Source organism: Eurytemora carolleeae, unplaced genomic scaffold, assembly GCF_000591075.1.
Source record: "Eurytemora carolleeae unplaced genomic scaffold, Eaff_2.0 scaffold928, whole genome shotgun sequence".
NCBI classification, from domain to species: domain Eukaryota; kingdom Metazoa; phylum Arthropoda; class Copepoda; order Calanoida; family Temoridae; genus Eurytemora; species Eurytemora carolleeae.
The window spans coordinates 62160-87888 of record NW_019396814.1 but is presented as its reverse complement, the minus strand read 5'-3'; the positions used below and the strand labels follow the sequence as shown (position 1 = coordinate 87888).

At 35.4% G+C, this 25729-nt stretch overlaps 4 protein-coding genes across 7 annotated transcripts in view; 1 reads left to right on the top strand and 3 right to left on the bottom strand.

The window, feature by feature from the left end:
* LOC111708961 (probable 3',5'-cyclic phosphodiesterase pde-5) overlaps window positions 1–362 on the bottom strand; it is a 35634-nt gene extending 35272 nt beyond the window's left edge. Inside the window, exon 1 of the mRNA XM_023482488.1 lies at window positions 115–362. The gene's annotated coding sequence lies outside the window, so the exon portion shown is untranslated. The remainder of the gene's footprint in view (window positions 1–114) is intronic.
* A 1046-nt stretch (window positions 363–1408) lies between these two features.
* Window positions 1409–3863, bottom strand: LOC111708962 (nucleoside diphosphate kinase). Of its 2 annotated transcripts, XM_023482490.1 has the most exons (3): window positions 3813–3863; window positions 2382–2566; window positions 1409–2110 (listed from the first exon to the last, which is right to left on the bottom strand). In XM_023482490.1, the coding sequence occupies exons 2-3, from the start codon at window positions 2550–2552 to the stop codon at window positions 1817–1819; spliced, it is 465 nt and encodes a 154-aa protein (XP_023338258.1). In that variant the 5' UTR covers window positions 2553–2566; window positions 3813–3863; the 3' UTR covers window positions 1409–1816. The 2 variants fall into 2 exon arrangements, with proteins under 2 accessions (XP_023338258.1, XP_023338257.1); XM_023482489.1 differs by lacking the exon at window positions 3813–3863 and having other exon boundaries at window positions 2382–2673.
* Window positions 3864–6530: 2667 nt separating this feature from the next.
* LOC111708960 (acidic leucine-rich nuclear phosphoprotein 32 family member B-like) lies at window positions 6531–9656 on the bottom strand. Its single transcript, XM_023482487.1, has 4 exons — window positions 9651–9656; window positions 9465–9481; window positions 8942–9390; window positions 6531–6559 (listed from the first exon to the last, which is right to left on the bottom strand). Exons 1-4 carry the CDS (start codon window positions 9654–9656, stop codon window positions 6531–6533), a joined length of 501 nt encoding a protein of 166 aa, XP_023338255.1.
* Window positions 7910–24931, top strand: LOC111708966 (obscurin). Of its 3 annotated transcripts, XM_023482492.1 has the most exons (15): window positions 7910–8005; window positions 8170–8229; window positions 9926–9976; window positions 10389–10455; window positions 10570–10689; window positions 11381–11439; window positions 13149–13297; window positions 14059–14145; window positions 14598–14685; window positions 15199–15317; window positions 16158–16257; window positions 16323–18379; window positions 18456–22612; window positions 22693–22810; window positions 22873–24931. In XM_023482492.1, the coding sequence occupies exons 3-15, from the start codon at window positions 9928–9930 to the stop codon at window positions 24676–24678; spliced, it is 8976 nt and encodes a 2991-aa protein (XP_023338260.1). In that variant the 5' UTR covers window positions 7910–8005; window positions 8170–8229; window positions 9926–9927; the 3' UTR covers window positions 24679–24931. The 3 variants fall into 3 exon arrangements, with proteins under 3 accessions (XP_023338260.1, XP_023338261.1, XP_023338262.1); XM_023482493.1 differs by lacking the exons at window positions 7910–8005; window positions 8170–8229; window positions 9926–9976; window positions 10389–10455 and having other exon boundaries at window positions 10658–10689; window positions 11381–11429; XM_023482494.1 differs by lacking the exons at window positions 7910–8005; window positions 8170–8229; window positions 9926–9976; window positions 10389–10455; window positions 10570–10689 and adding an exon at window positions 10832–10849 and having other exon boundaries at window positions 11381–11429.
* Window positions 24932–25729: the final 798 nt, after the last annotated feature.

Below are 25729 nucleotides of genomic sequence, written 5' to 3'. Positions count from 1 at the left end.
TACCTGGTACTCTATACACTCCTACCCGTCCATCTATACCTGGTACTCTATACACTCCTACCCGTCCATCTATACCTGGTACTCTAAACACTCCTCTGATCCGTCCATCTATACCTGGTACTCTAAACACTCCTCTGATCCGTCCTTCTCCTCCTGTAAAACTAGCACAGACGGATCAATTTTGACCCCTGATCTGTGTGTTATTAAGAATATGGTTCGCTTAGAATCAAATCTCGAAATTAAAACTTATCCTATTACTCCTGGGTTGCCCACAACTAAGCGGGGTATACAGGAGAACACTCGGAGAGAAGACTGAGAGAAAAATAAATCTTCTACCTTACTTCTCTCCATGGGGACTCTGAGTAAACTACGCTACAGAGGATTTATAAACATCCCCCCCTCCCCCTCCCCCCTCGTAAAGATAATCCAGAATCGTGACCTAATATATCTAATATCTAGTAAGCAAGATTGAATACTTGAGTTACTTTAAAAGAAAACAACAACATTTTTTATTTAAAAAGCTAGTCTCACAGCTTATATAAATAAATTTAAGCTTAAAGGCACAGATGACGTCATTTTAAGTGATTCCCATTTAAGGGACTGTTAGTGTCATTTTATGTGATCTTTTAATTTAAAAACGGGCATCCCTGATTCACAACGATACCCTTAAAAACATATTGTGATAAAAAATGTTGAAGATATTAATGTAATTTTTCTCACTCGAAAAATGTTTATTCCTGCTAATTCATCCGTTGTTTCTAATAGACAAGAAATGCACAAGTCACTTTTGTAGGGTAACTACAAATGAAAAGAAACAGTTTTAAGAAACAAAAACATCCATATCTAATTCATATTTAATCATACACAGCTTTTAAATGTACCCTTGTAAATTGAGCATTATCATCTTTGCATGGAGGGCCACTTGAAAGTACGCTGACAATATCTTTAAGATACTTCTGACATTCTACAAAAGTACAGTTCGAACTGTACTTTTGTCATTCATTCGACGAAAGTTCAGCTCGAACTGTATTTTTGTTATTCGACAAAAGTACAGTTCGAACTGTATTTTTGTTATTCGACAAAAGTACAGTTCGAACTGTATTTTTGTCATTCGACAAAAGTACAGTTCGAACTTTTAAATGAGCTTTAACGCGGAAGATATCGTCGTTTCTTTTTCTGAAAAGTTATGAACACTGAACACAGACAAATCTTCTGGTTACTCTGGAAAGAAACCAGAATTGGAAATTATCAATTTTCAGAGAGAAAAAAGGATATTTTCTTCTTGTTTTCTGTTAGGAAAGATTAACGGGCTACGTGTGAATCTGACATGCAAATCTATTAATGACAGTTTGCTTTAAAGTAACGTATTCTGGAGTTTAACAATAAACATTTTTCTTTCAAATGCGGATATATTTTATATATTTTTCATCATGATTAACGTACATTACAACTTACAAGAGTAAATGTGTCATAAACCTGGAATTCTAATTTAAAATTTAAATATGTAATAAGATAAGATATGATAAGATATTTATGTATGTTGGAGAATATGAGTCTATTTGTTTAAGATGAAATATTTATTTGTTTAAGATATATTGTATTTAAGATTTAAGTTTAGTTTTTTGCCATGAAAAAAAAACAAATATCTTAAATTTCTAAAATATGAATACAATACAATAAGTGTTATTGGTCAGGAAAACGTGTTTACAAGGTGTATAAGTGCCAAATAAACTCTTCTTAAAGATCTTCCAGTGATGCAATTTCAATCTCCTGTGTGCAGACCTTTTTCTAAATTCTAAGTGTGTCAGAGTATACTTTAATCTTCATTAACCCAGGCTATCTGAGCTGGTTCCCACTCCACCAGCTCTTCGCCACTGAACCATAGAGCCACCTCACGTTCTCCGTTCTCAATACTATCACTCCCATGAATGATATTCCGTCCTGGTTGAAGACCGAAATCTCCTCGAATGGTTCCAGGAGCGGAGTTTGCTGGGTTTGTTGCTCCAAGCATTTGTCGACCGATAGCTACAGCTTGATGGCCCTCCCAGGCCATAGCAACAACAGGACCAGATCGGATATAGTTCATCAAGGAAGGGAAGAATGGACGCTCCTAAATATACAAATTTAGACTTTAAAGAGATTGTAGAGTAAAATCCATAGTACGAAATCCATAAATAAGGGTCAAATGGAATACCGTATATAATCCCTTTGTCTCTAGTTTAGATGAAGGCGTAAGTTTACGGCAGTAAAATACATCTTTAATAAAGAATTGTTCCAACTAGCAAGGTGTTTAATGCTAATTATAAGTCTAAGACATGTTTGTATAATTTTTTTAAAAAATATTTTTAATTTTAATTAAAAATTTATTGTTTTAATCTCACCTTAAGCTCGGCGTAGTGTTGGTTTAGCAGTTCTTCATCTGCAACCATCATCTTGAGTCCAACTAGTTTAAATCCTTTATCTTCAAACCTTGAGATGATCCGTCCAATGAACCCCCTCTGAACCCCGTCAGGTTTAATCATGATGTACGATCTTTCTTTGTTGCTGGGCATGGTTTCTGCCAGATCTTCAGATGGATGTACTTTTTTAAATAAAGGACATAAACATAAACTCATGTAATTATATATAGTTGTATGGTTGATATAGCCTGCTACTGTGAACTGATCTAACTAGAGAACTCTAATAACCATACATTGCTTTCTCAGTATGGTACTTATAGCTAGTATTACTAAGAATGTGAATTTAGTTTTACTGTGTCCGTACTAATCTATATAAAATTACTACAGAGTCCTACATACTAAACATGACAGTTGAGAGGCGATTTGAATATCGTCTTTGATTCTTCCAAATATTAAACAAAACCCCAACTTTCCGGTAATTTTGATAGATCAAAAAAGAGTGTTAAAGGGTCAGACCGGCTATGTATTGCAGTATTGTGGACAAATTCTTTAGGATTCATTTGAGACATATAAAACATTTCCACGATGTATAATCACTGAGTTTGAGCGCATAGTGGACGTTCAAAATCATGAATTTGGGTGGGTACGTTTTTTAATTATAAAATGACGACGACGAAAATAAAGAAAAAATTATACAGTAAACTAATTAGATGCTTAGGAACGTATTTTTCAAAAGAAATTTGTCAATAAATCAATGTTAGAATCAATTATTTCGTTTTCATCATTATATTACATTTCTTATTTTCTATGAATTTGTTCGCTGATTTCTTCGAAATGTCGTCTTTTCAAAAAAAAATTCCAGAAAATCTGCAGAAATATTTTTGAATAATCAGAGATTAAAGAAACTAATAATTGAAAATGATTACATATTTTCGATAATAAGATTAATTTTTATTTTCTCAACCTGTTTCTAAACAACTAATTAGTTTACTCTAGAATTTTGTTTACATTTTTTGTCGTCGTTATTTAATAATTTAAAAAATCAATTCTAAACATATCCAACCAAAAGTAAGATTTTGAACGTCGGCTTTGCGATCAAACTCAGGATTTACAGATCTTTTAAAAGTTTTATATGTCTCAAATGAATCCTAAAAAATTTCTCCACAACGCAGCATACTAAGTTTAACTACCTTACATAGCCGGTCTGTCCCTTTAGCACTTTGGAACTAGTAAAATAAGTTAACGAATGAATGCCGCAAAAGATTTCAAAGATCAAAGTAGATTCTCGAGTCATCTTTAAACTGTCATGTTTCTTTGGACACCCTTGATATTAAAATCTCATTTTAGTATGACCCCTAACTGTACAAGTATGGATCAATCAGTTGAACATGGATTAATAAAAAAGTATAAAACCTTCAGATTGTATAAGCTATCTCTACACCAGATTACTGAACTTCAAGGTACAGGAAGATGAGTAAAGGAGGGATATACGCCATGAGTCTCACGAAACCTATAGATAAGCCTCAACATGCACTTTTCATATTTAAGTTAATCCAACATGAAATATATAAATCAAAAGATATTTAAACTGTAAATATTTTTGTATAAATGTACTTGCTTCTATAAAAATTGAAATCCCAGTTAAAAAATTTAGTATATAATAAAAAATCCAAACGCAGAATTTTTGATTAAAATTAAATGTTTGTTGCAGGTTTGCATCTATGTAGTAAAAAATATGCCTTCAGTTTTTACAGAGATGAAAGGGTCTGTGAAGGAAAAATGAAAAGGGGTATAGGCTGAAACCTGAGCATTTTAGGAGTTATTCGATACCTATAAGAGTTAGTTCCATCTGGTGTTCGTGTCTCGAGAAATTGATATAAAACTGTGTCACAATTATACAAAAATTATTATGTGCAAACACAAATTTGTGCCAATTCTGCGCAAAAACTGCATGTTCAAAGTCTAATTCATGTAACAATAGGCATTTTCCCCATTAAAAATATATAGCAGAGTTCGCACTACATATAAAAAAGTTTTGCGCGTAAAGTTACTCATTTTTTGCGCTTGTTTCCGTAAAATGAGTAGTGCAGAATTACGAGCTTTAAACAATAAGGGATTTACAACAAGTTTGCACAGAATTGCGCGAAAATGTTCTTCCCGCGGGAACACTAATCCTAGAAACAGATATTTAACCCTTGCAGATAAGGCGAGCCACCCAGCAAGAACGGGAGCGTCTTGGATGAGATTGAAGCATCCCAAAGACCCTCAATTTTCCAAATAATATAAAATTTCATCAAATATCTTGTAATATGAGATATAAATATTAAAATATTTGGATATCCTGCTCCCCGTCCCCTTTTTCAGGCCTGTTCTCTGTTATCCCCCACGTCTTGTGTCAAGTCAAAAAAAAAGAATTGTTCCCCCATCCCCATTTTAGCCTGTTACTCCCAATATTTGATCCACATATGTTAGAGGTCTTTCCAAGACACGACACCAAGATGATACTTACTTTTATGACGGTATCATATTTCACATGTGTAAGTCGTCTTACTAAGACATGACACCAAGACTATGTAAGTTTTACAACTTTCCCAGGCTTCCCCTTCTAAAGAAAAAATCTTATTCCCCCCCCCTTCTATATGCTGTCACATATTTTAAGACAGTAAAGTCTTTCAGGTGGACTTGATTTTTCAAGCTGTGAAAATGCTGTATTTGGAATATATTTTTTCTAAAGTAAAAGAACACCTCTGAACATTTTTACAATTTACAATTTTTTATAGATGTTTAAGTAGAAAGATTGACTTATTTAATGATTATTTAGAATTATTTAGAAGTGCTCGGTGGCTGGGGAACCAGGAGGATTGCAGAACAATTATTCTACATTATATTTAATTACTAAATGATGTGTTTAAAGATAAATTTTTTGATTATTAAATTTTTTGTTAAGATGGCAACACTGGGGTCGTCCTCAAGAAGCATCTTTAGGACATCCTGACTGTTTCTTCACAAGTTGCTGTGAAGTCAGGGCATTCACAGGTTTCCTTAAAAAAAAACTTTTTTGGAGGGGGAAATTTCCAAGTGCCCCCTTTCAAAGATTTTTTTTCGGGGTGGGGGGCCCTGTGTACGCCCGACTTGACAGCGTCTTGTGAAGAACCAGTCAGGAAGACCTAATAATGCTTCTTCAGGACGACCTACTAAAGAGATTTTTTTTTGGGGGGGGGGCCTGTATAGGCCCTGAACTAACAGCGACTGTGAAGAACCAGTCAGAACGTCATAAACAATTTTTTGAGGACGCCCTTATTACGTCCTCTGAAAGTAAATATAGGACGAGTGCAAGGATAGATGGAGAACAGCTTTAAAACAGCTGCCGGAGAAACACATGTGGCGACCCACGGACAACAATATGGACACACACAAGGGACCCCTGCAGAGACATTAGAAACCTGATAACCCAGTTCATGAGCAGCATCATGAACCTCGTCTTTCTGGTCTAAATATGACTACCTCAGTAGGAGTAATTGTGGGGTTTTAGGACGTCATATCCCTATGTCTTGTAATTCGGTTTATAGACTTGCTGGGCACGTTCTTTAATAAGACTGATCGTAAACCTAGCAATTTATTTGTCATTATTCATAGAAAAACAAATTAATTAGCGGTCCTTTTTTACGACCGTATGGCTGGGGTTTTAAATATATATTTCTCCAAATTGAAATTCTGAACAGAATTGAACAGTCTACAGTCTACACAAAGAATTAATTAATTTGAAAATTGTTATATATTTCTCCAAATTGAAATTCTGAACAGAATTGAACAGTCTACAGTCTACACAAAGAATTAATTAATTTGAAAATTGTAATATTTAAATTAGTTTTTTGTCCGTCACATTCTTGGGATTTTCTTCGGATACTAAAGAAGGACAAAATTTAGGGAAATACAATGTGTTATAATATAATATTATAATTATAATAACAGTTATAATACATGACAATTATAGAAGAATTTAAGTTCCTAGCCATCCCTGGGCGCTTTTTTCATTAAACAATTCTAACTAATCACATTTTGAGGATTTTTCTGTTGAATTTTTCGCAATTAAAAAAGATGTAATGTCGACAATTTTTTTCCGACAAAAATTTACATCTTCAACCATTCATAGACCATACCTGGACATGTGAGTTGTCAAACAAATATTTTGTCTCGATAAGTCCAGCCGTTTGACGTTTATTGGATACAGACAAGCCACGTTAAACTGAAGTTAATGGGACGTAAGATTGAAATCTTTTATGTTTTCAATCATGACTTCTCTTTAGAGGACAAAAATTTTTTGAATTTCCAAAATGTCACCGAATAAATTTGCTTTTATGTTTTTAATCATGACTTCTCTTTAGAGGACAAAAATATTTTGAATTTCCAAAATGTCACCGAATAAATTTGCTTTTATGTTTTTAATCATGACTTCTCTTTAGAGGACAAAAATATTTTGAATTTCCAAAATGTCACCGAATAAATTTGCTTTTATTATAATTGTTCATTAAATCAAAACTAGATGAGCTAAGAGGTCACCAGGTCAGCTTTGCAGAGTCAAGATTCATAAAAGTTACACTTTCTTTTTGTCTAGATCACAGTGAGGCAGACAGATTTAAAAACAGATTAAATAAGGTTCCTTGTTTTCTTTTTATGATGCTGCATCTATCTATCTATTTATCTTCTTTTTATTTTAAAATATTACAATGGTTAAAACTGTGAAACCATTTTTCAAGAATACGGTAAATCACATTTCAAAAATTTATCATGTTTAGTGGAACACACTGTATTTGGAAATACAAATCAATTATTTTTAAATCCTTACTAAAAGATGAATTATGTTTAGAATTTAAGTTGGGATTAGAGTAAATTGGGATCAGCATGAAATGTACTTATTGCAGAAATATTCATATAACTAGACTGTTCAAGAAATAATTTTAGCTTTTAAATCTTCCTCTTCGTGACCTATCATACAAATAGATACAAAATTAAACTGACAAATTTTCATTAGTGAATTCCAAAAAAAAAATTAATCAACATTATTTTAATGTCAAATTTTTTATTTCGACTGACCAGGGGCGACCGTTCATAGATCATTCTTGTCTGGTTCTCCAAAAAAATTGAGCATGATCGGTTAGCTAGCGGTTCAAATATGATGAGATCAAGGAAACAAATAACTGACATATATTTAGGATACCGGATACACACTATATAAAACAGGATACAAAACATTGGACAGGATACAAAAAATAGACATACAGGATACAGGAAACTCCAGATGGAATGTTTAAAGAGAAAGTTAGTAAGGATCCTGTACTAAAGTATTTCAGGGCAAAACATATTTTTCAAAATTACTAAACAAAAAACTGTTTTGCTAATTAAACCCTTCAAAAAAGATCTACAAAATGTGTCGAATAGTAAATATAAAAATGTAAGTTTGTGATCCCTGGCTTGGAGAAGGAGGTATGCTGCTGCTAGCTGGACGGGTCAGCTTGGTCAGCTGGGCAGCAAGTAAGCGAGGTAGCCAACATTCAACTCTAAGATCAGTGGGCAAGGTGGGGTCCTACCAACAACAGCTAAGAACGGTACTACATAACACCCCCTTATCTCAACACAAAAATAAATTTGAGAAAAAATGTTTACAAATTAGGAAATAAATAAAAATCAAGGTTTTTGAAAAAATTCAATAAGAAAGTTTTTAGAATAACCAGTTAAAACTGTACAATTTAGAAATATTTCATTTTTTTAGTGAGAACTGCTGAGAGAACAGAGAGGAATATACTTACATAATATACACAGAGAAATATAGGTCAGTTTTTTTGTACAATTAAATGAATTGTATTTTATTTAATCTGTTATCAATATTCACAACATTTTGTGAACGTGCAGTCTTGTTATATTATTTATATTATTCAAATATTTGTGTGATTAAAAGCTATTATTTTTTAATTTTTTAATTGTGTAAATTACAATTTATACACTAAAAAATAAAAAAAAATATTAATTCCCACATTATAAGTTTCGAAATATTAAGAAAGCTTTCTAAATGTTCTGCCAAGATTGGATCTTCTCCTGCTCCCTGCTCTAGATTATACCTGGAGTAAATCCTGGAGAGTTGCTGGATCTCAGCCAAGACCCGGAGCAAAATATAGAAAATCTGAGAAAGCGGTGACACAGAATTTACAAAAGAATAAAGAAACAACATTCACATAAATTCTTGAAGAATGAAATCATTCTAGAAAAATACAATTGAAAGATGTGTCTTGTGGATCGAACTTCACTGCCATTCGTTTGGTTTCCTAGTTTACCCTGATACTGGATCCTGTGGTTTCGGTTACACTGTGCATTCGTCTTGATATCTAGGATAAATGCATGCTGTAGCTGAGGTCACGGAGATCGAAATCCATCCTTCTCATCTAATCCATCCTTCTCATCAAATCCATCCTTCTCATCAAATCCATCCTTCTCATCACACCCATCCTTCTCATCTAACCCATCCTTCTCATCAAATCCATCCTTCTCATCAAATCCATCCTTCTCATCCAATCCATCCTTCTCATTAAATCCATCATTCTCATCAAATCCATCCTTCTCCTCAAATCCGTCCTTCTCATCAAATCCATCCTTCTCATCAAATCCATCTTTCTCATCAAATACATCCTTCTCATCAAATCCATCCTTCTCATCAAATCCGTCCTTCTCATCAAATTCATCTTTCTCATCAAATCCATCCTTCTCATCAAATCCATCCTTCTCATCACATCCATCCTTCTCATCAAATCCATCCTTCTCATCAAATCCATCTTTCTCATCAAATCCATCCTTCTCATCCAATCCATCCTTCTCATCAAATCCATTCTTCTCATCAAATCCATCCTTCTCATCAAATCCATCCTTCTCATCAAATTCATCTTTCTCATCAAATCCATCCTTCTCATCAAATCCATCCTCTTCAAAAATCCATCCTTCTCTTCAAATCCATTCTTCTAATCAAATCCATCCTTCTCATCAAATCCATCCTTCTCATCAAAGACATAGTAATACTTTTTTATTTCAGACCTCTTAGCTCAAATAATTATTTTGTCGAAAATTTAATTTAATTGCTTTTTAAAAATGTTAATTTTAGGCATTTAATAAATATGGATAAAGCCAAAAAGTACAAAATATTATGGAGTCGCAAAAAAAGAGGGGGGGGGGGCTGGCAGATAGGATTGGGTTTCTCAAATCTACATTCATCATAATTGGTTATGAGTAACTGATAATTATGTGTTTATGAAGCAAGGCTAAAACGAAGAAAGCTCAACTAAAAGTTAAAAGTTTGAATTCTATTTTTGATCCTGTGAACTCCCCCGGATTGATAGAACGGTCAGTCCCAGATTCCTTTCCTTAAATAGCTGAGCTTTCTTTTCAAACCTCGCAATATTCCGCAACTAGACAACTGAATAACTGAACAACTGAAATCTGAACAATTAAAACTCTTTATTTTTATATTTGTTAAATTTCAGACATGGCGGGGCTCTCTTTCACAAGAAAAATGCAAGGGCAGCTTTGTAGCCGTAAGTTTTAATATTATTAATTCAAAGGAACATGGTGTCCCAATAAACAGCTGATTTTACATCGAATTTGTTTACTTGTAATTAATGAACGGAGGCTAAAGACCATTTAATTTGGCACTAAATTCACGTGTTTATCGGGACACCCTGTACACAAGAAATGATCTATGTATACCACTATCTATCTATCTATCTATCTAAATCTATATTTCTATTAATCTATCTTTCTAACTATTATCTATAAATATAAATCTATCTTTGTATCTATCTGTCTATCTATCTATCTATCATGTTTATTGACTGATGAGGATCGAGAGATCTGAAACAATTTGTATTAATAAATATGAAAACTGAGAAGCTGTTCTGATTATTGCTTTATTAGTTTATCTATCTATCATATATCTATCTATTTCAGCTGGGGAAAATGCCACGTTTGAGGCTACAGGTAGCACAGCTAGTGGTATCACAGCAACATGGCTCAGGTAATTGTTCTTCAATCTATAACTTTTTAATGATTAAAGAGAAGGTAGGGGATCTAGGAGGGGGTTAATTTTTACAATAATAATATTTGAGTAAAGAACACTTTATAATTTCAGGGACAACAAACCCCTTGATGATAAACTGGCAGATAGAGTTAAAATCTCCAGTAAAGGAAATATGTTCACAATGGTTCTCATGAGCTGCAGACCTGAGGACTCAGGACAGTACACTTGCAGGTACATAGATACTCAGGACAGTACACGTGCATGTACATAGATACTCAGGACAGTACACTTGCAGGTATATAGATACTCAGAACAGTACACTTGCAAGTACATAGATACTCAGGACAGTACACTTGCAGGTACATAGATACTCAGGACAGTACACTTGCAGGTATGTAGATACTCAGAACAGTACACTTGCAGGTACATAATATGAAAAGGAATTAGCCACAAACTCAAATTTTTCAATTCTTATGTCTGTTCAAACTGATGTAAACCTTTGATATTTATTTTATCTAGCAGAATTCATTGTTTAAAGTATCTAAGATCTACGACATTGGGGTGCCAACTTGCCAAGATATATGGATTAGAAAATCAGAGTTTGTACCATAGACACTTAATTTCTTTCCGTCTAGCTATTTAAACATGAACAAGGCGGAACAGATCGGGTCCAGATTTATTGTGGCAACTCACATGACCCGAGGGTAGATATCTGGATGCTCAAAATTTAAAGTATGCCCCCAGAAAATTTTATTTTCGTAAAATTTTGAAAATCCAAGAAAAAATAATAAATCATCGAATTTTTTTATATTGTATAATGCCCACAGATAGAGCCCCCATTAAAAGTAAAAAAAAGTAAAAAAAAGAAGATGGGTGCTTCAGAAGTCTAGTATTTTAATTTGAATTGAATATGATCGTCTAGGTTGACCGCTGAAGGAGGCGAGACAGCTACCTGCTCAGCTAATCTTGAGGTACACAACTGTAAGTAATTCGACTAATACAGGGGAGTGGGGTTTATAGCTTCGAATCTTCAAAAATACTATTTTAATTAACTTTGTGGGAAACATGATTTATTTTGTAATGAGAACTTTTAATCATTATAAACTTGAATTTCATTAGAAATTTAATCTGCAAAAGTTTATAAATTCATTTTTGGGGGAAACGGCTTTTGTTGCAACAAAAAAACTTTTATTTAGAATTATTTTCAGCATGCACTAATATAACCCTGTATCTAATGCTAATCATTTATATCTAACGTACATAATAAGAGTGTATCCTATCATACGAATCTTGTAAATGGATTTTAAGCTTTTTTAAAATGTCAAATGTAAAAAATACTAATTTAAATTTTATATTAACATAAACACAAAGTTAAATTGTTTATATTTTATATATTTGATTTCTACAGGTTTGAACATTTGAAAAAACATATCAATGATCTCCATTCATGATCAATTTGTGCTTGCTCAAGCTATGCTCAAATTGAGCTTCATTCTTCTGAGGAGAGGCTGTAGTGCTCGGCTCTGGAGGTGATGAACAGCTTTCTTTACACCTTTTGATTCCAGAGACTCTGCAAACAGCAAAGGACTTCACAGTCTGTTTTAGGTTGTCAATATCTGTTTGAGGAACCCCTTTAAGCTCTGTTGAGCTGGGTTAAAAGATAAGTTTAACAACAGGGTTATCAGCCGAATGATGGATCATCCCTGGCCAACAAAGACTCCAAACTTTTCGCCTTTGAACTACTGGTTCTTAAGTATTGCTATAGCAAAGCTAAGAAGGGTTCCTCATACAGATATCGACGCTCTAAAACAGACTGTTGAGCACTTGGAGTTCTTTGCAAAGTCTCTGGAATCAGAAGATGTAAAGAAAGCTGTTCATCACCTCCGGCGCCGAACAGAAGAATGGAGCTCAATTTTAGCAGAGCTTGTATCTGTATTCTATGTATTTGTGTCTGGTATCTGTATTCTATGTGTCTGTGTCTAGCATGTGTATTCTATGTATCTGTGTCTAGTATATGTATTCTGTATAACTGTGTCCAGTATCTGTGTCTAGTATATGTATTCAATGTAGCTGTGTCTAGTATCTGTATGCTATGTATCTGTGTCTTGTATATGTATTCAATGTAGCTGTGTCTAGTATCTGTATGCTATGTATCTGTGTCTAGTATATGTATTCTGTATAGCTGTGTCTAATATCTGTATGCTATGTATCTGTGTCTAGTATATATATTCTGTATAGCTGTGTCTAGTATCTTATGCTATATATCTGTGTCTAGTATATGTATTCTGTATAGCTGTGTCTAGTATCTATATGCTATGTATCCGTGTCTAGTATCTGTATTTATCTGTGTCTAGTATCTGTATGCTATATATCTGTGTCTAGTATCTTTATGCTATGTATCTGTGTCTAGTAGCTGTATGCTATGTATCTGTGTCTGGTATCTGTATGCTATATATCTGTGTCTAGTATCTGTATGCTATGTATCTGTGTCTAGTAGCTGTATACTATGTTTCTGTGTCTAGTATATGTATTCTGCATATCTGTATCTAGTATCTGTATGCTATGTATCCGTGTCTAGTATCTGTATACTATGTTTCTGTGTCTAGTATCTGTATTCTGTATATCTGTGTCTAGTATATGTATGCTATGTATCCGTGTCTAGTATCTGTATTCTATGTTTCTGTGTCTAGTATCTGCTGCAGAGAAGAAGGAACGCGAGGAGTCCTCACACCCTGTATTTATTGTCAAGTTGAGAAACTCTGAGTTCATCAAGGACTCAGCGGCATCCTTCATGATCCACTGTAGGGGCAACCCCACTCCAGACGTCAAGATTTTCAAGGTATTGACTGAAAAAACTTTCAAGTGTTGCCATACCCTTGTTCTTAATTTTACCTCTTCAACCTACCTTTACCTCTAAATAAAAAGATTTTAATTCTGAGAAAATGTTTTAAAAAACCTTAATTTTGAAGATGCAAATATTAGAGACTTCACTTTAGAAACCTCGAAGAATGTCCAATGTTTAATTGGAATTCTAATTAAAACATGTTTTAAAATTTTGTTTTTGAAGTTGTCATCTGTTTCGAATGTTTATATTATGACACCAAATAGATTGTTAAGTACAATAGATGGCAACGTAGAATTTGTACACTCTCAGTACAGTCGTATTCTGTCGTCACAAGTGTCAATTCAGTTTTTGTGTCCGACAAAATGATCAATAATAGTGATCATTTTAGAATAAAGTGCTTTTCTTACAGTAAAATAAGTGCAATTTTATATATTTTTTTAGTTTTTGTTTTTATTTAATCATAGAAAACATGTCAACCAATCTGAGACAAATTCGTTTTCTTTGTTATATTTGACACTTGTGACGTTGTGTATAATATGTTCATTTCTCTGTTGCCACCTATTGTACTTGATAATCTATTTGTTATGACACCATGTCCATGGAGATAATTCTGCTTTCAATAAAGCGGTTCAAGTTCCCAGAAAACATATTATGGATAATACCATAGATCCATTTACATGCAAGAAACCAATATCTACGTCATCAGATCTCAGAAAAAGGTTGAAAATTATAAGTTTTTCATGGTCCCAATTTAGGATGGTTCTGAAATTATTGAGTCTGGTAGAGTTACAGTTAACAGAGAACATGCTGCACATGGAAGCTATGAACTAGTTATTCACAAGGTTGGTGAAATAACTTTTAAAAAAAACTTTTAGTTTCCAAAAATTCGTTTTTTCTCTCTCAAAATTTAAAGTAAATTTTCAAATTTTCTGACTTTCTGAATGAAAAATAAGTTTTGAATTGGCTAAATGTTTTTTCTTTTGCATTAACTTTCTCAAATATTTTTAAATCAAGGTTATTTAAATAGCATGATCAAATATATTGAAGATTTTAAGCAGATAATCTTGGGAAAATCCTAAAATCTATAATCAATATAAAATATTCATTTCTTAACAAAATCAGGATTAGTTCTTACAATCTGAAGAGTTGCTAAAACATTCTGCGTTAAAGTTATGCAGTTTCTTTTTGGAAAGAGTACAACCACCCCTTCCTAATTCTCTAAATCAGGGACAGTTGCCAAGATTTTAGAATAGTGCAGAACTAAGACGACATTTGTATTTATCTCTATGTCCAGGTTGAAGACAGTGATGCAGGAACATATAAGGCAGAAGCACAGAACACACATGGTAAAGCGGATACGGAAGCAAAAGTCACAATTAAAGGTAAACAATTATAATAATTTATTAAAAGATTTATAAGAGCCTAAACTACACGAAATAATGGAACTGAGAATTTCAATTACAATGTCATGAGGACTTTTTAAAAATTAACATTAAGTCACATTTCCTATTCTCTGATTACTATGACTTGTTACCTTGAGTAGTCATCTAAAAACTGTAAAGTAATTGTAATTTGTAATTGATATGTATAATGCATTTATTTAACGTTGTAATCAACGTTTGTCTGTTTCATCAATTTGCCACAAATATTGATTTAAAACTCGATAGAACCATGGACATGTTCTTGGCTTGGTTTAAAACTTATAGGTTGTGTGGGTTGACAAAGTTGGGCTCCCAATTGCAAAATGTCAAAGAGAAAAAAATGGGCAGTGCACATTTTAATAAAAAGATCAGCTACATAATAACAACATCATTCGCAACATTTCATGTTAAAAGAAATAAGATGACAACAATTATTATGGTTTTACTGTTCCCCAGATTAAATCGTTAATCTAGATGCCAAGGATGTGTTTGCACTTCTCAAAGGAAAAGAGAAAACTCTAAAACCAGGAGAGGAGCCAACATTTACCTGGTTCAAGGGGGGCCAGGAGTTCGACCCTGATGATAGATTTAAGGTGATGATACATTTTTGTTCTTTTTCTTTAGTTTTAAAGGGAGTGTTCGCGAAAAATGAAAGGGGGTATAGGCTTGCGGCGAAAAATAAGGGTTTTTGATTGCTACTAATATTACTTCTATCTGTTGCGTCTATAAAGAGAAAATTGTTAATAACGACTAATACCGAAAAACGTAGTGCCCATACTAATTCAGAAAGATGCAACATTCAACTCAGATCGTAAACAAATCAATTTAATTCCAAACAAATCATTCAGATATTACAAACAATACCAATCGATCATTTTTCGATGCATTTATTCCTGTTTCGAGGATTTTTGATAATGAAGACGACATTTTCATGTTTCCCAGGAAGGTTCGAAAATCCAGTGCCAGCGAAAATTACTTTAAAATAAACAAAATCAAAAATATTATGAAATATTAACTAGATATGAATGCGTCGAAAAATAATCAATGACTACTGTTTGTAATATCTGAATGATTTGTTTGGAATTAAATTAATTTGTTTACGATCCAAGTTGAATGTTGCATCTTTCCGAATTTGTATGGACGCTGTGTTCTTTGGTGTGAGTCGTTTTTAACAATTTTCTCCTTATAGACGCAACAGATAGAAGTAAGATTAGTAGCGATCATACATGCTTTTTTATCGCATTAAGCCTATACCCCCTTTCATTTTTCGTGAACACTTCCTTTAAAAAGAGACTTACTGAGGATTTATGTTTAAGAAAGAACATCAATATAAAATCTTTAAAATTTGATTTCCAAGAAATTTTGCCTGTACAGTGTACTTTGTAGCTTCTGTTATTTATTTAAAGATCACATTTAAGAGCTATGTTTATTAGGTGCTGTTCAAAGATGAAGAAGATACCCTTGCTCTAGTATTCCAACATATCAATCCTGAAGACGCAGGATTGTATACATGTGTAGCCAACACAAGCGGAGGTAATTAAATTGTCCAATGTAATATACATAGACTAAAGTACAAGCCTGAATTATTATTTTTTTAGGAAAAATTGCCTGTAGTGCAGAACTGACTGTTGAAGGATCTGTCACTCAGATGTTGAAAGCTCCAGAACCACCTAAGATCCTTGCCCAACTCACACCAGCAGAAACATCCCCTGGTGGTTCTGCAATGATGGAATTGAAAATGAAAGGATATCCTCGGCCAAATATTAGATGGACAAAGGATGGAAAGCCTCTTGTTGCTGGAGACAGGCACAAGTTTGTTTATCCCGATCCTGAAACAGTTGCTCTTATTATTAATAAAGTTACTGGTGAGGATGTTGGTTCTTACAAGGCTGTTCTTCACAACGATCTTGGTGAGGTGGCAACTGAAGCTAAATTGGTGCTTGCTGGATCTCCTCAGTTCAAGGATCCAATTGGAGATGTTAAAACTGGTGTTGATGATCCATACAAGATTATTGCCAAGGTAACTGGCAATCCTGAACTTACTTGGTACAAGGATGGTGTCCCAATCAAGGAAGATTCAAGGGTTAAATGTGTGAAGAAGGATGCTGAAACTTTTGAATTGACCTTCCAAAAAACTGCTACTGAAGACAATGGTAACTGGGCTGTGATTGCCAGAAACCCACATGGAGAAATGTCCCAATTTTTTACTTTTGCTGCACAAATGTTGCCCAAGTTTGAATCTAAGCTTGCTGATGCTGAAGCAAATGAGTCTAAACAAGTGGTTCTGAAGTGCAAGATTAAGTGCGAGCCAAGACCAGATATCAAGTGGTTTAAGAATGGTCAAGAGATTACAAAAGATCCCAGGGTCAAGGTTTATGTGGATCCTACTGGTAATGACTGTCTGACAATCAACAGTGCTAGCAGAGGAATGGCTGGAGAGTATGAAATCAAAGCTACAAATGAAATGGGAACAGCATCTTGCAAGTGTAATCTTAAGGTTAACACCAAACCATCTTGTGATGACCTTGAAGATCCTGTTGAAGCATTTGAAGGTGATGATTTTACATTTAGCATAGAATGTGATGGAAGCCCTAAACCAGTGGCAAAGTGGACCAAAGAGGGGAAAGGGATTGATACCTCTGCCAAAGACTGCAGGTTTTTGGTCACAGAATCTGGTGGATGTTACAAGTTGAAGATCAGCCAGCTTACTATGGATGATGAGGGAAACTATGGTGTTGAATTTACTAATAGAGCGGGAGACAAAAAGTTGTCATCAGAGCTAAAAGTGCATTCACTAGAAGAATTGAAGATTCCAAAGTGTATGGCTGATCTGAAAGATAAAAAAGCAAATAAGGGAGCCAAAACCTTTTTCAATATTAAGATCAGAGGAGAGCCTATTCCTGAGGTCAAGTGGTATCTCAATGATGTTGAAATTGTTGACAGTGAAGTTATGAAGATTTCTGTTAAAGAAGATGAACATGTTTATCGTCTCGACATTCTGGATGTTCAATCCAATACTGCTGGAAAAATCAAGGTAATTGCTAAAAATGAGAATGGTGAAGACATGAAAGAGGGATCTCTAGAGGTACAGTTTTCCCCAGAGATTGATGAAATTGGAGAATGGAAAGCTGGTCCTGGAGATGAGGCAAAAATCATTGCCAAAGCTAAGGCTTTCCCCTTTGCTGAAGGAGTTTGGTACAAGATTCTTGAAGAAGGAGTTGATGGAGGAGAAGCTAAAATGGAAAAGATTGATAAAGATGACAAAGCATGGGCAAGATATTCATCAAATTATGAAGAAAGTGGACTAGAAGCTACATATACTCTTACCATTAAAGATGCTGTTTTAGAAGATGCAGGATCTTATGAACTTTGCTGCACAAATAGAGTAGGTCACTCTGAAGCAAGAGCTAAACTTCTTGTGATTACAGAAGAACCATCATTCCCCAAGCCTTTGGCTGATATTACGACCACTCTTGGATCAACAGCTATCTTTGAAGCAGTTGTTGCAGGTGTACCAAGACCAACTGTTGAGTGGTTTCAAGGTGATAAGCCTTTGCAGAAGGGTAAGAGGAGGTTGTTTGAAGAAGAACTTACTAATGAAGGAACAGTGTACAAGATGACTGTTCGGGACATCATCATGAAAGACTTTGGAGATGTAAGTGTCTTTTATTTTTATGCAGAATTTATAAAAGTAAAAAAACTTATAACTAATGACAAATTGTTTCATTTAGATAATTTTGAAAGCCAGCAACATGGTTGGCGAAAGTGTTTCTCCATGCATCTTCCAAATTATCCAAGTCAAGCCTACCATAATTGCTGATTTCCCCAAAATGCAAGAAGTCAAAGAAGGTGGAGTGTTTGAACTAACTGCTAAGATTGATGGATCCCCACCTCCAACAGCAGTCTGGTTATGTGAAGGCGAAGAAATTAAGGCTGATGGTGAGAGAGTTATCATTACAGTTGAAGAGGCAGATGATGGAAATGGTATTATTTGCACTCTAAGAATTACCAAATGTGGAGATGAAGATAATGGCAAGTATACTTTGTTGGTTAAAAATACTGCTGGAGAGACTAAACTGGAAACTATGCTTGATGTTATGGGCAAGCCTAAACCTCCTAAGGTAATCAATGAAATTGATCCCAAAGAAATTGTTATTCCTGGAAAGAAAGATCTCAGGTTGAAGGCTAAGATTTCAGGATTCCCTATGCCAACCATTAGCTGGTTGAGGGATGGTAATGAAATTAAGGTACGCAAAGGTGTTCTTATCTCTCAAGATGCAAGTGGTGGTGCTACCCTGGTTGTAGAGAAATGCTCCCTGTCTGATGCTGGTACCTATACAGCTAAAGGTGTGAATGATGTTGGAGACTGTGAAACATCTTGCACTGTGCAAGTCACCCAAGCTATGGAAGAACCTAAGTTTACCTCATTACTTAGATCTGCAAAGGCTGTGGAAGGTTCACCTATTAAGCTTGAGGGTAAAATGGTTGGACATCCTCAACCTGAAATCAAGTGGATGTTTAATGATCAAGAATGGGAACCAGACAATAACAGAATCAAACAATTCACTAATCCAGATGGCACTTTTGGTCTCATCTTTGAAAGCACTACAGCTGAGGATAAGGGAGCTTATGTTGCAATTGCATACAATAGTGAGGGCACAGCTAGATCCCTGGCCAACATTGCTATTAAGACCAGACTGAAGGAAGGTGTTGAAACATCTGCACCCAGCTTTGCTCGTCCATTGGGAGATATCTCTGTTGATGAGGGTCAAAAACTCAGAATAACTACACCCATCAAGGGTAATCCCATTCCAGAGTTTTCATGGTCTAAGAATGGAGCTCCATTGGATGCAAGAGCACACTTCTTTTCTGATGGAGAACTTATTGGAGTTGAAATTGTTGATGCTAAGGTATCTGATTCTGGTGCATATGAATGCCATCTCTCTAACTCATTGGGAACTACAACTGGGGTTTGCAATGCAGAGGTTAAGAAAGTCTACTCTATTCCATTGTTCTCCAAACCCTTGAATAATGTCAAACAATTGCTGAACTGTGATGCTAAATTCATCTGTGAAGTTGGTTCAAACCCTAAGCCTGAGGTTGAATGGTTCTTCAATGGCGAACCTGTAGTTGAAGATAAACATCACAAGCTTAAGACTAATGGCATGACTCGCATGCTACTGATTAAAAAGATTCAAGAGTCAGATGTTGGTAGCTATACTGTAGTTGCCAAGAATCAAGAGGGCACTGTAGAATCAAGAGGATCTCTAGAGATAGTTGAATTTGTTGAAAAGGGAAGACAAGATGCTCCTGAGTTCCTTAAGAAGATTGGTGATGAACTAGTCTTCAGAGGAATGGCTGCCAGGTTTACTGCACTTGTGACTGGCACTCCAGAACCAGAGTTCGAATTCTTCTTTAAAAATAAACCCCTGTTTGCTACTGACAGAATTCACATTGTTAAGGAAAGAACTGGCCTTATTCGTCTCAGCATGGCATATGTTGAAGAATCTGACATTGGAAACTATAGTCTTAGAGTTTGGAACAAGTTTGGAGAAGCTACCTGTGAAGCTAAGCTTATCTATGATGGACTTGATGTTCAACCTGGACAATCTCTTGGAAACTTGTACCAAGGATTTGAAAAATACACTCTTGGTGGCCTTCCCATGCCGATGCCTGATAAACCTCTCATTACTCAAATGGGAGACACTAAGGTAACTCTGACTTGGAAACCAGCACTTCCTCTTGGTCCCAATCTTGCACCATACTATATGGTTGAAATGGCTGAATATCCTGATGGAGATTGGGAAGAGGTTTATGAAGAAGTAAGAGGAATCACTTGTGATATCAATGGATTGACCCCATTGAGAGATTACAGGTTCAGGTGTTCTGTCAGAAATCGTTTTGGATTGAGTGATCCCTCTCCTTACTGTGTGGCCCACAGGTCTAACTTTGCAGCTGATTGTGGACCAAAAGAACTTTTCCTTAGACCTGGAGAACCTTTTGATCTCACTGCATCTACAAGATTCCCTAAAGGATTTGATATCTACAAAGAACCCTATGAAGGTTATACTCATCGCCCTCATTTCTTAAAGCAGGAAGAAGTATCCCAATATTCAGTCAAAAACTCCTGCCCTGAAATCACGTGGAACTTGTATGGCTTTCCTATGCCTTCTGTTAGCTTTAAGTTTGAAGGAAAAGCTCTTGAAATTGATGGAGATAAGTTTACCATGAATTACACAAGGAATGGTGTTGTTAAACTGCAAGTCAATAGCTTCCAGGCATCTGATGTTGGAACATATGAGTGCATTGGTGTCAATGATCATGGAGAAATGATGCAACCTGTTCTTGTCATGATGGCTCAGTACCCTGAATTTATCAAAGCTCCAACTGATGTGCATCTTATTGGTGTTAATGGAGGAAAGATTGAATGTGAGGTTTATGGTGTACCAAAACCTGCAATTAAATGGTACAAGGACTTTGCTCCTTTGAAGGAAACATCTCGTGTCCAGGCTCATCACTATCCTCCCCAAACATTTACTCTTTTCTTTGAAGACTACATTACCAAAGATGAAGGTTTGTATACTGTCACTGCTTCCAATATTTGTGGATCCATTTCTCACTCTGTCATGGTTCGTATTCTTGAGGATGAACAAGAATTTGAATGGATGACTTATCGCAGAACAAAGCAGATCATTCCCAGAACCAAGGGATTTGACAAATTTTACCACACTTGTGAGGAGATTGGTCGTGGTACACAGGGTGTATGCTACTTTGTTCAGCAGATTGTTCCTATTGAGACTGAACAGTCTGGCCATCATGCAATTGAAGAGGCAGAATCCAAATACTGGTGGCTTCATAGAAGTGTAAAGCAAGGAGGACAACCAACTCAAGATCCTTGCATGATTCCATACAGATTTACTGGTGGAAATTTTGCTGCTAAGATGATGCATGGCCATCAATACAAAGCCTGGATGATGAATGAATTTGAAATGATGAATGTTCTTCACCATCCTCGTCTTATTCGTTTAGTGGAAGTGTATGATTCCAGGGATCAGATGACTTTAATCACTGAACTTGCAACTGGTGGGGAGCTTCTTGATGTTATTACATCTGAAAAATACATCACTGAGATTGAAATTGCCAGAATTATTCAGCAAATGCTTGAAGGTATTGAGTACATGCACTCCAAGAGCATTGGACATCTTTCTCTTACTCCATGTGATGTTCTCTTTACTCGTCCAGGAGGTACTGAAATTAAGATCTGTGACTTCTCCCTGTCAAAGAGAATTGTAGGAGTTGTGAAGATGGAGTATGGACAGCCTGAATATGTTGCACCTGAAATCGTAAATGGAGAAGGAGCAACCTTTGCCTCTGATATGTGGTCTGTTGGTATCATAACTTATCTTATGCTCTCTGGTGTTTCTCCGTTTAGAGGACAAAATGACAGAGAAACTCTTCAGCGTATTCAGATGGGAGATATTGACTTTGATTTTGAGTTGTGGCAAAATATCTCAAGAGAAGCTAAGCACTTTGTTGCCAATCTTCTAGTCTATAAACCTGAGGAGCGTATGAGTGTCAGACAGTCTCTTGCTCATCCTTGGCTCCAGATTCTGAAGCAACCTGGCATTGAGATCAGTGAGCAATATCAAATCAGCACAGAACGTCTTAGGAATTACTATGTTGGGCTTAAGGAATGGATAACTAATGCATCATGTGATTTCCTGTATCGTCGTAGACCTCTTCATGGAGCATTCACCCATCCATCCTGCATGGTTTATCCACCAGGAGAACCTGCTCCTGAACCTGAACCAGAGCAAGCTCCAGTTGTTGAGAGAGAAGAATACAAAAGGCCAGAGTACACTGTTGAGGCCTTTGAAAATCCATCCAAGTAAATATTAAAACTAATTTGATTGAATATAAGTTCTATTTAGCTATTGAGCACTGTTCTAATAAAAATTATTTTTATAGTTACCAGCATGGACCAGATACATACCTTCTCCAAGTCAGAGATGCCGATTTCCCAGCCAGGTTGAGAGAATATCTCAGTGTTGCAAGAACCCAGAGTTCAGAGTTTAAGGATGTTAAGGTATGTAATTAAAAAGCAATAATGTATATTAAATAATGATAATGAACTTTTCTTATTTTCAGTGCCCAATTATCAAAGAGAGAAGGCGTTTTACTGATGTCATGGATGAGGAAATGGAAGCTCAGAGAGATGCTCGTCTGGATGCCTGGAGCAAGGATGACTTCTCAGTTTTCAAGCCTAAGAAGATTGCTTCTGGAGAGGAAGTTGAGATTACTACTACCAGAGAGGTGATTGATGGTGTTACTCCATTCTTCAGAGAAAAGCCCAGGGATGTGGCCCTTACAGAAGGAGAACCCCTGAACCTGTCTTGTCTGGTTGCCAGTGATCCTAGAGCTGCAATCCAATGGTTGAAGAATGACCTCATCTTCATGGATGATTCCAGACTGAGAGTTGAAAACACAGAGGATGGATGGAGCCATCTTACTCTTGACCCTGCAATGCCATCAGATGCAGGACTTTACAAGGTTGTTGCCCGCAATCCTCTTGGCCAATCTACCTGTTCAGTAAGAGTTGTGCTCGGAGATATCTCTGGACCTCCTGATTCACCAAACATTGAAGCCATGACAGACACAGATATTCTTCTGTCTTGGCAGACTCCAGCTCTGTTGAATCATAGCCCTGTCATCTGCTACAAAGTCCAAATGGGATACATTGATACTGACATTGATTGGGTTGATCTTGCTGATGATATTACTCATGAATACTTTGTTGTTGACAACCTACGTCCATCTCATGGATACAAGTTCAGAGTTCTTGCCAAAAACCAATTTGGATGGTCTATTCCTTCCATTCCATCTGGAATTGTTATGACTCCATCATCAGGAGCTTCTAGAGCTGAGTTTTATGATGCTCTCCAGCAGGTTCAAGCCAAGGGAGATATTGAAGAGGTCTCTACTGTTCTTTCTTATGACTGTGAGAAGAAACCCATGAAAATCAGGGCTGAGAACCCTGGATCAGTGGATTTCATGAATGAAATTTCTAAGGGTAGATTCTCTGTTACTGCCAATGTTAACAAGGAGGGTAAAATGTACTCTGTAAAGGCTTTTGACAAAGCTGATCCAGAGGGAAATGAGGCTGCTCAGAGAGAGTTCAAGAACTTGAAAACTCTACGCCATGAGAAAATTGTATCTCTTCTAGATGCTTTTGACAATGACAAGCTTACACTTCTTCAGTTTGCACCTCTTCCTTCTACTGATGTCCTAACCTACATCGCAGAGAGATCCAGTTACACTGAACAGATGGTTGCAGAAATTGCTGGTCAGGTCCTTGATGCCCTTGACTATATCCACTGGAGAGGAAAGGTCTATCTAAACCTTGAACCTGCTAATATACTTGTTACATCTGGCAGATCCCTAGGAAGAACCGTCCAGGTTAAACTAGCTAACTTTGAAACAACTCAGACTGTTGCTACCACCGGAACTCAGATCAAGGGAACTTACAACTTTGATTATGCTGCTCCTGAAATCATTGAGGAAGCTAAGGCTTATCCTCAGTCAGATGTCTGGTCTCTTGGTGTGCTTCTCTATGTTCTTATGTCCGGCCAACTTCCTTTCAAAGGAGAGACTCCTGAAGAAACCAAGGATAACATTCTCCAAGTCAGGCTGAAGTTTGAATGGCTTTACAAAGAATGCACAATGGAAGGAACAAGGTTGCTAATGTGGATCTTCAAGCGTATGCCATACAGAAGACCAAGTCTTGAGGAAACTGGAGCACATAGATGGATTAACTCTGCAGATTATATGCTCAAGAAGAGAATGAGAGCTAAGTTCCCAACCAACAGAATCCAGGCATTTGCTAGGGAATATCACAGATCTAGACCATCGATGGACCAGGACAGCCAGTCCTTCCTAGCTAGGCTTACACAATAAGCACTAAAACCAATGCAATGTTTAGTCAGGGCAAAAAATGTATAGTTGTTAAATCGTTTGAGAGTTATTAAAGTTGCTTTCATTAAAAAATGGTTTTGCCCAGTCAGATACCTCAAGTCCCAAATTCCCAATTGCAGTTACCCAAACTGCCGACATTCCCTAAACTGCTCAAATATAGTAATATTAGCAACTTGTCATATTATAAATTATAAATATCTATATGAAATGTTAAATATAAATTTGTATAATTGTTTTTTTTTTTTTAACTTAAACTGTTTTAGTCAAATAAATTAAGAAATGTTTTAATCTAGTTCAAAGTTGAATTTTAACTTTTTAAAGATTTAAGAGCATAAATGATGTCAGAGTAAAAATATGGTTGTAGAAAGTTTATCACTTTATTTTCCTTTTTATCATTTTATGAGATTTTCTTGATGAATAATTGGTAATTATAAATCTATTTTACTACTGTATGGAAATAATTACATAATACATCTTTATTTTTCTTTATTTATCATCATCATTATTGTATATTATTATATGTTTCATTCAAAATGCATAAAACTGAAACTGTTGATGCTTTTTTAAATTGGTCAATAGAAAAAAATGATTAGACTACAATCCAATAAATTTTATGAACATAAAGATATAAATATTTAATAAATATGAAAACTGAGAAGCTGCTCTGGTTGTTGCTTTATTGCTTTATTAGATAGATAGATAGATAGATAGATAGATAGATAGATAGATAGATAGATAGATAGATAGATAGATAGATGGATAGATGAGGTTATCATTCATATACTTGTTATCAACTTATTTTAAATAATATTGACACTAACCTTAAATCAAAGTAAACACAAATTCTCTAGATTTTCCATTTTCTGTATCTCTGTATTGAAGATATATATATTTTCGACCGTCCTGTAAGGATGTACACTGCCCCAAACATTAAAAAATGTTATTAAAGAGGTCTTAAACGTTAAAAAGTTTCAAGCTAGGCGATTGTGTCAAAAATAAGAGTGAATGAGCAAAAAATAGAAAGAGGGGGGGG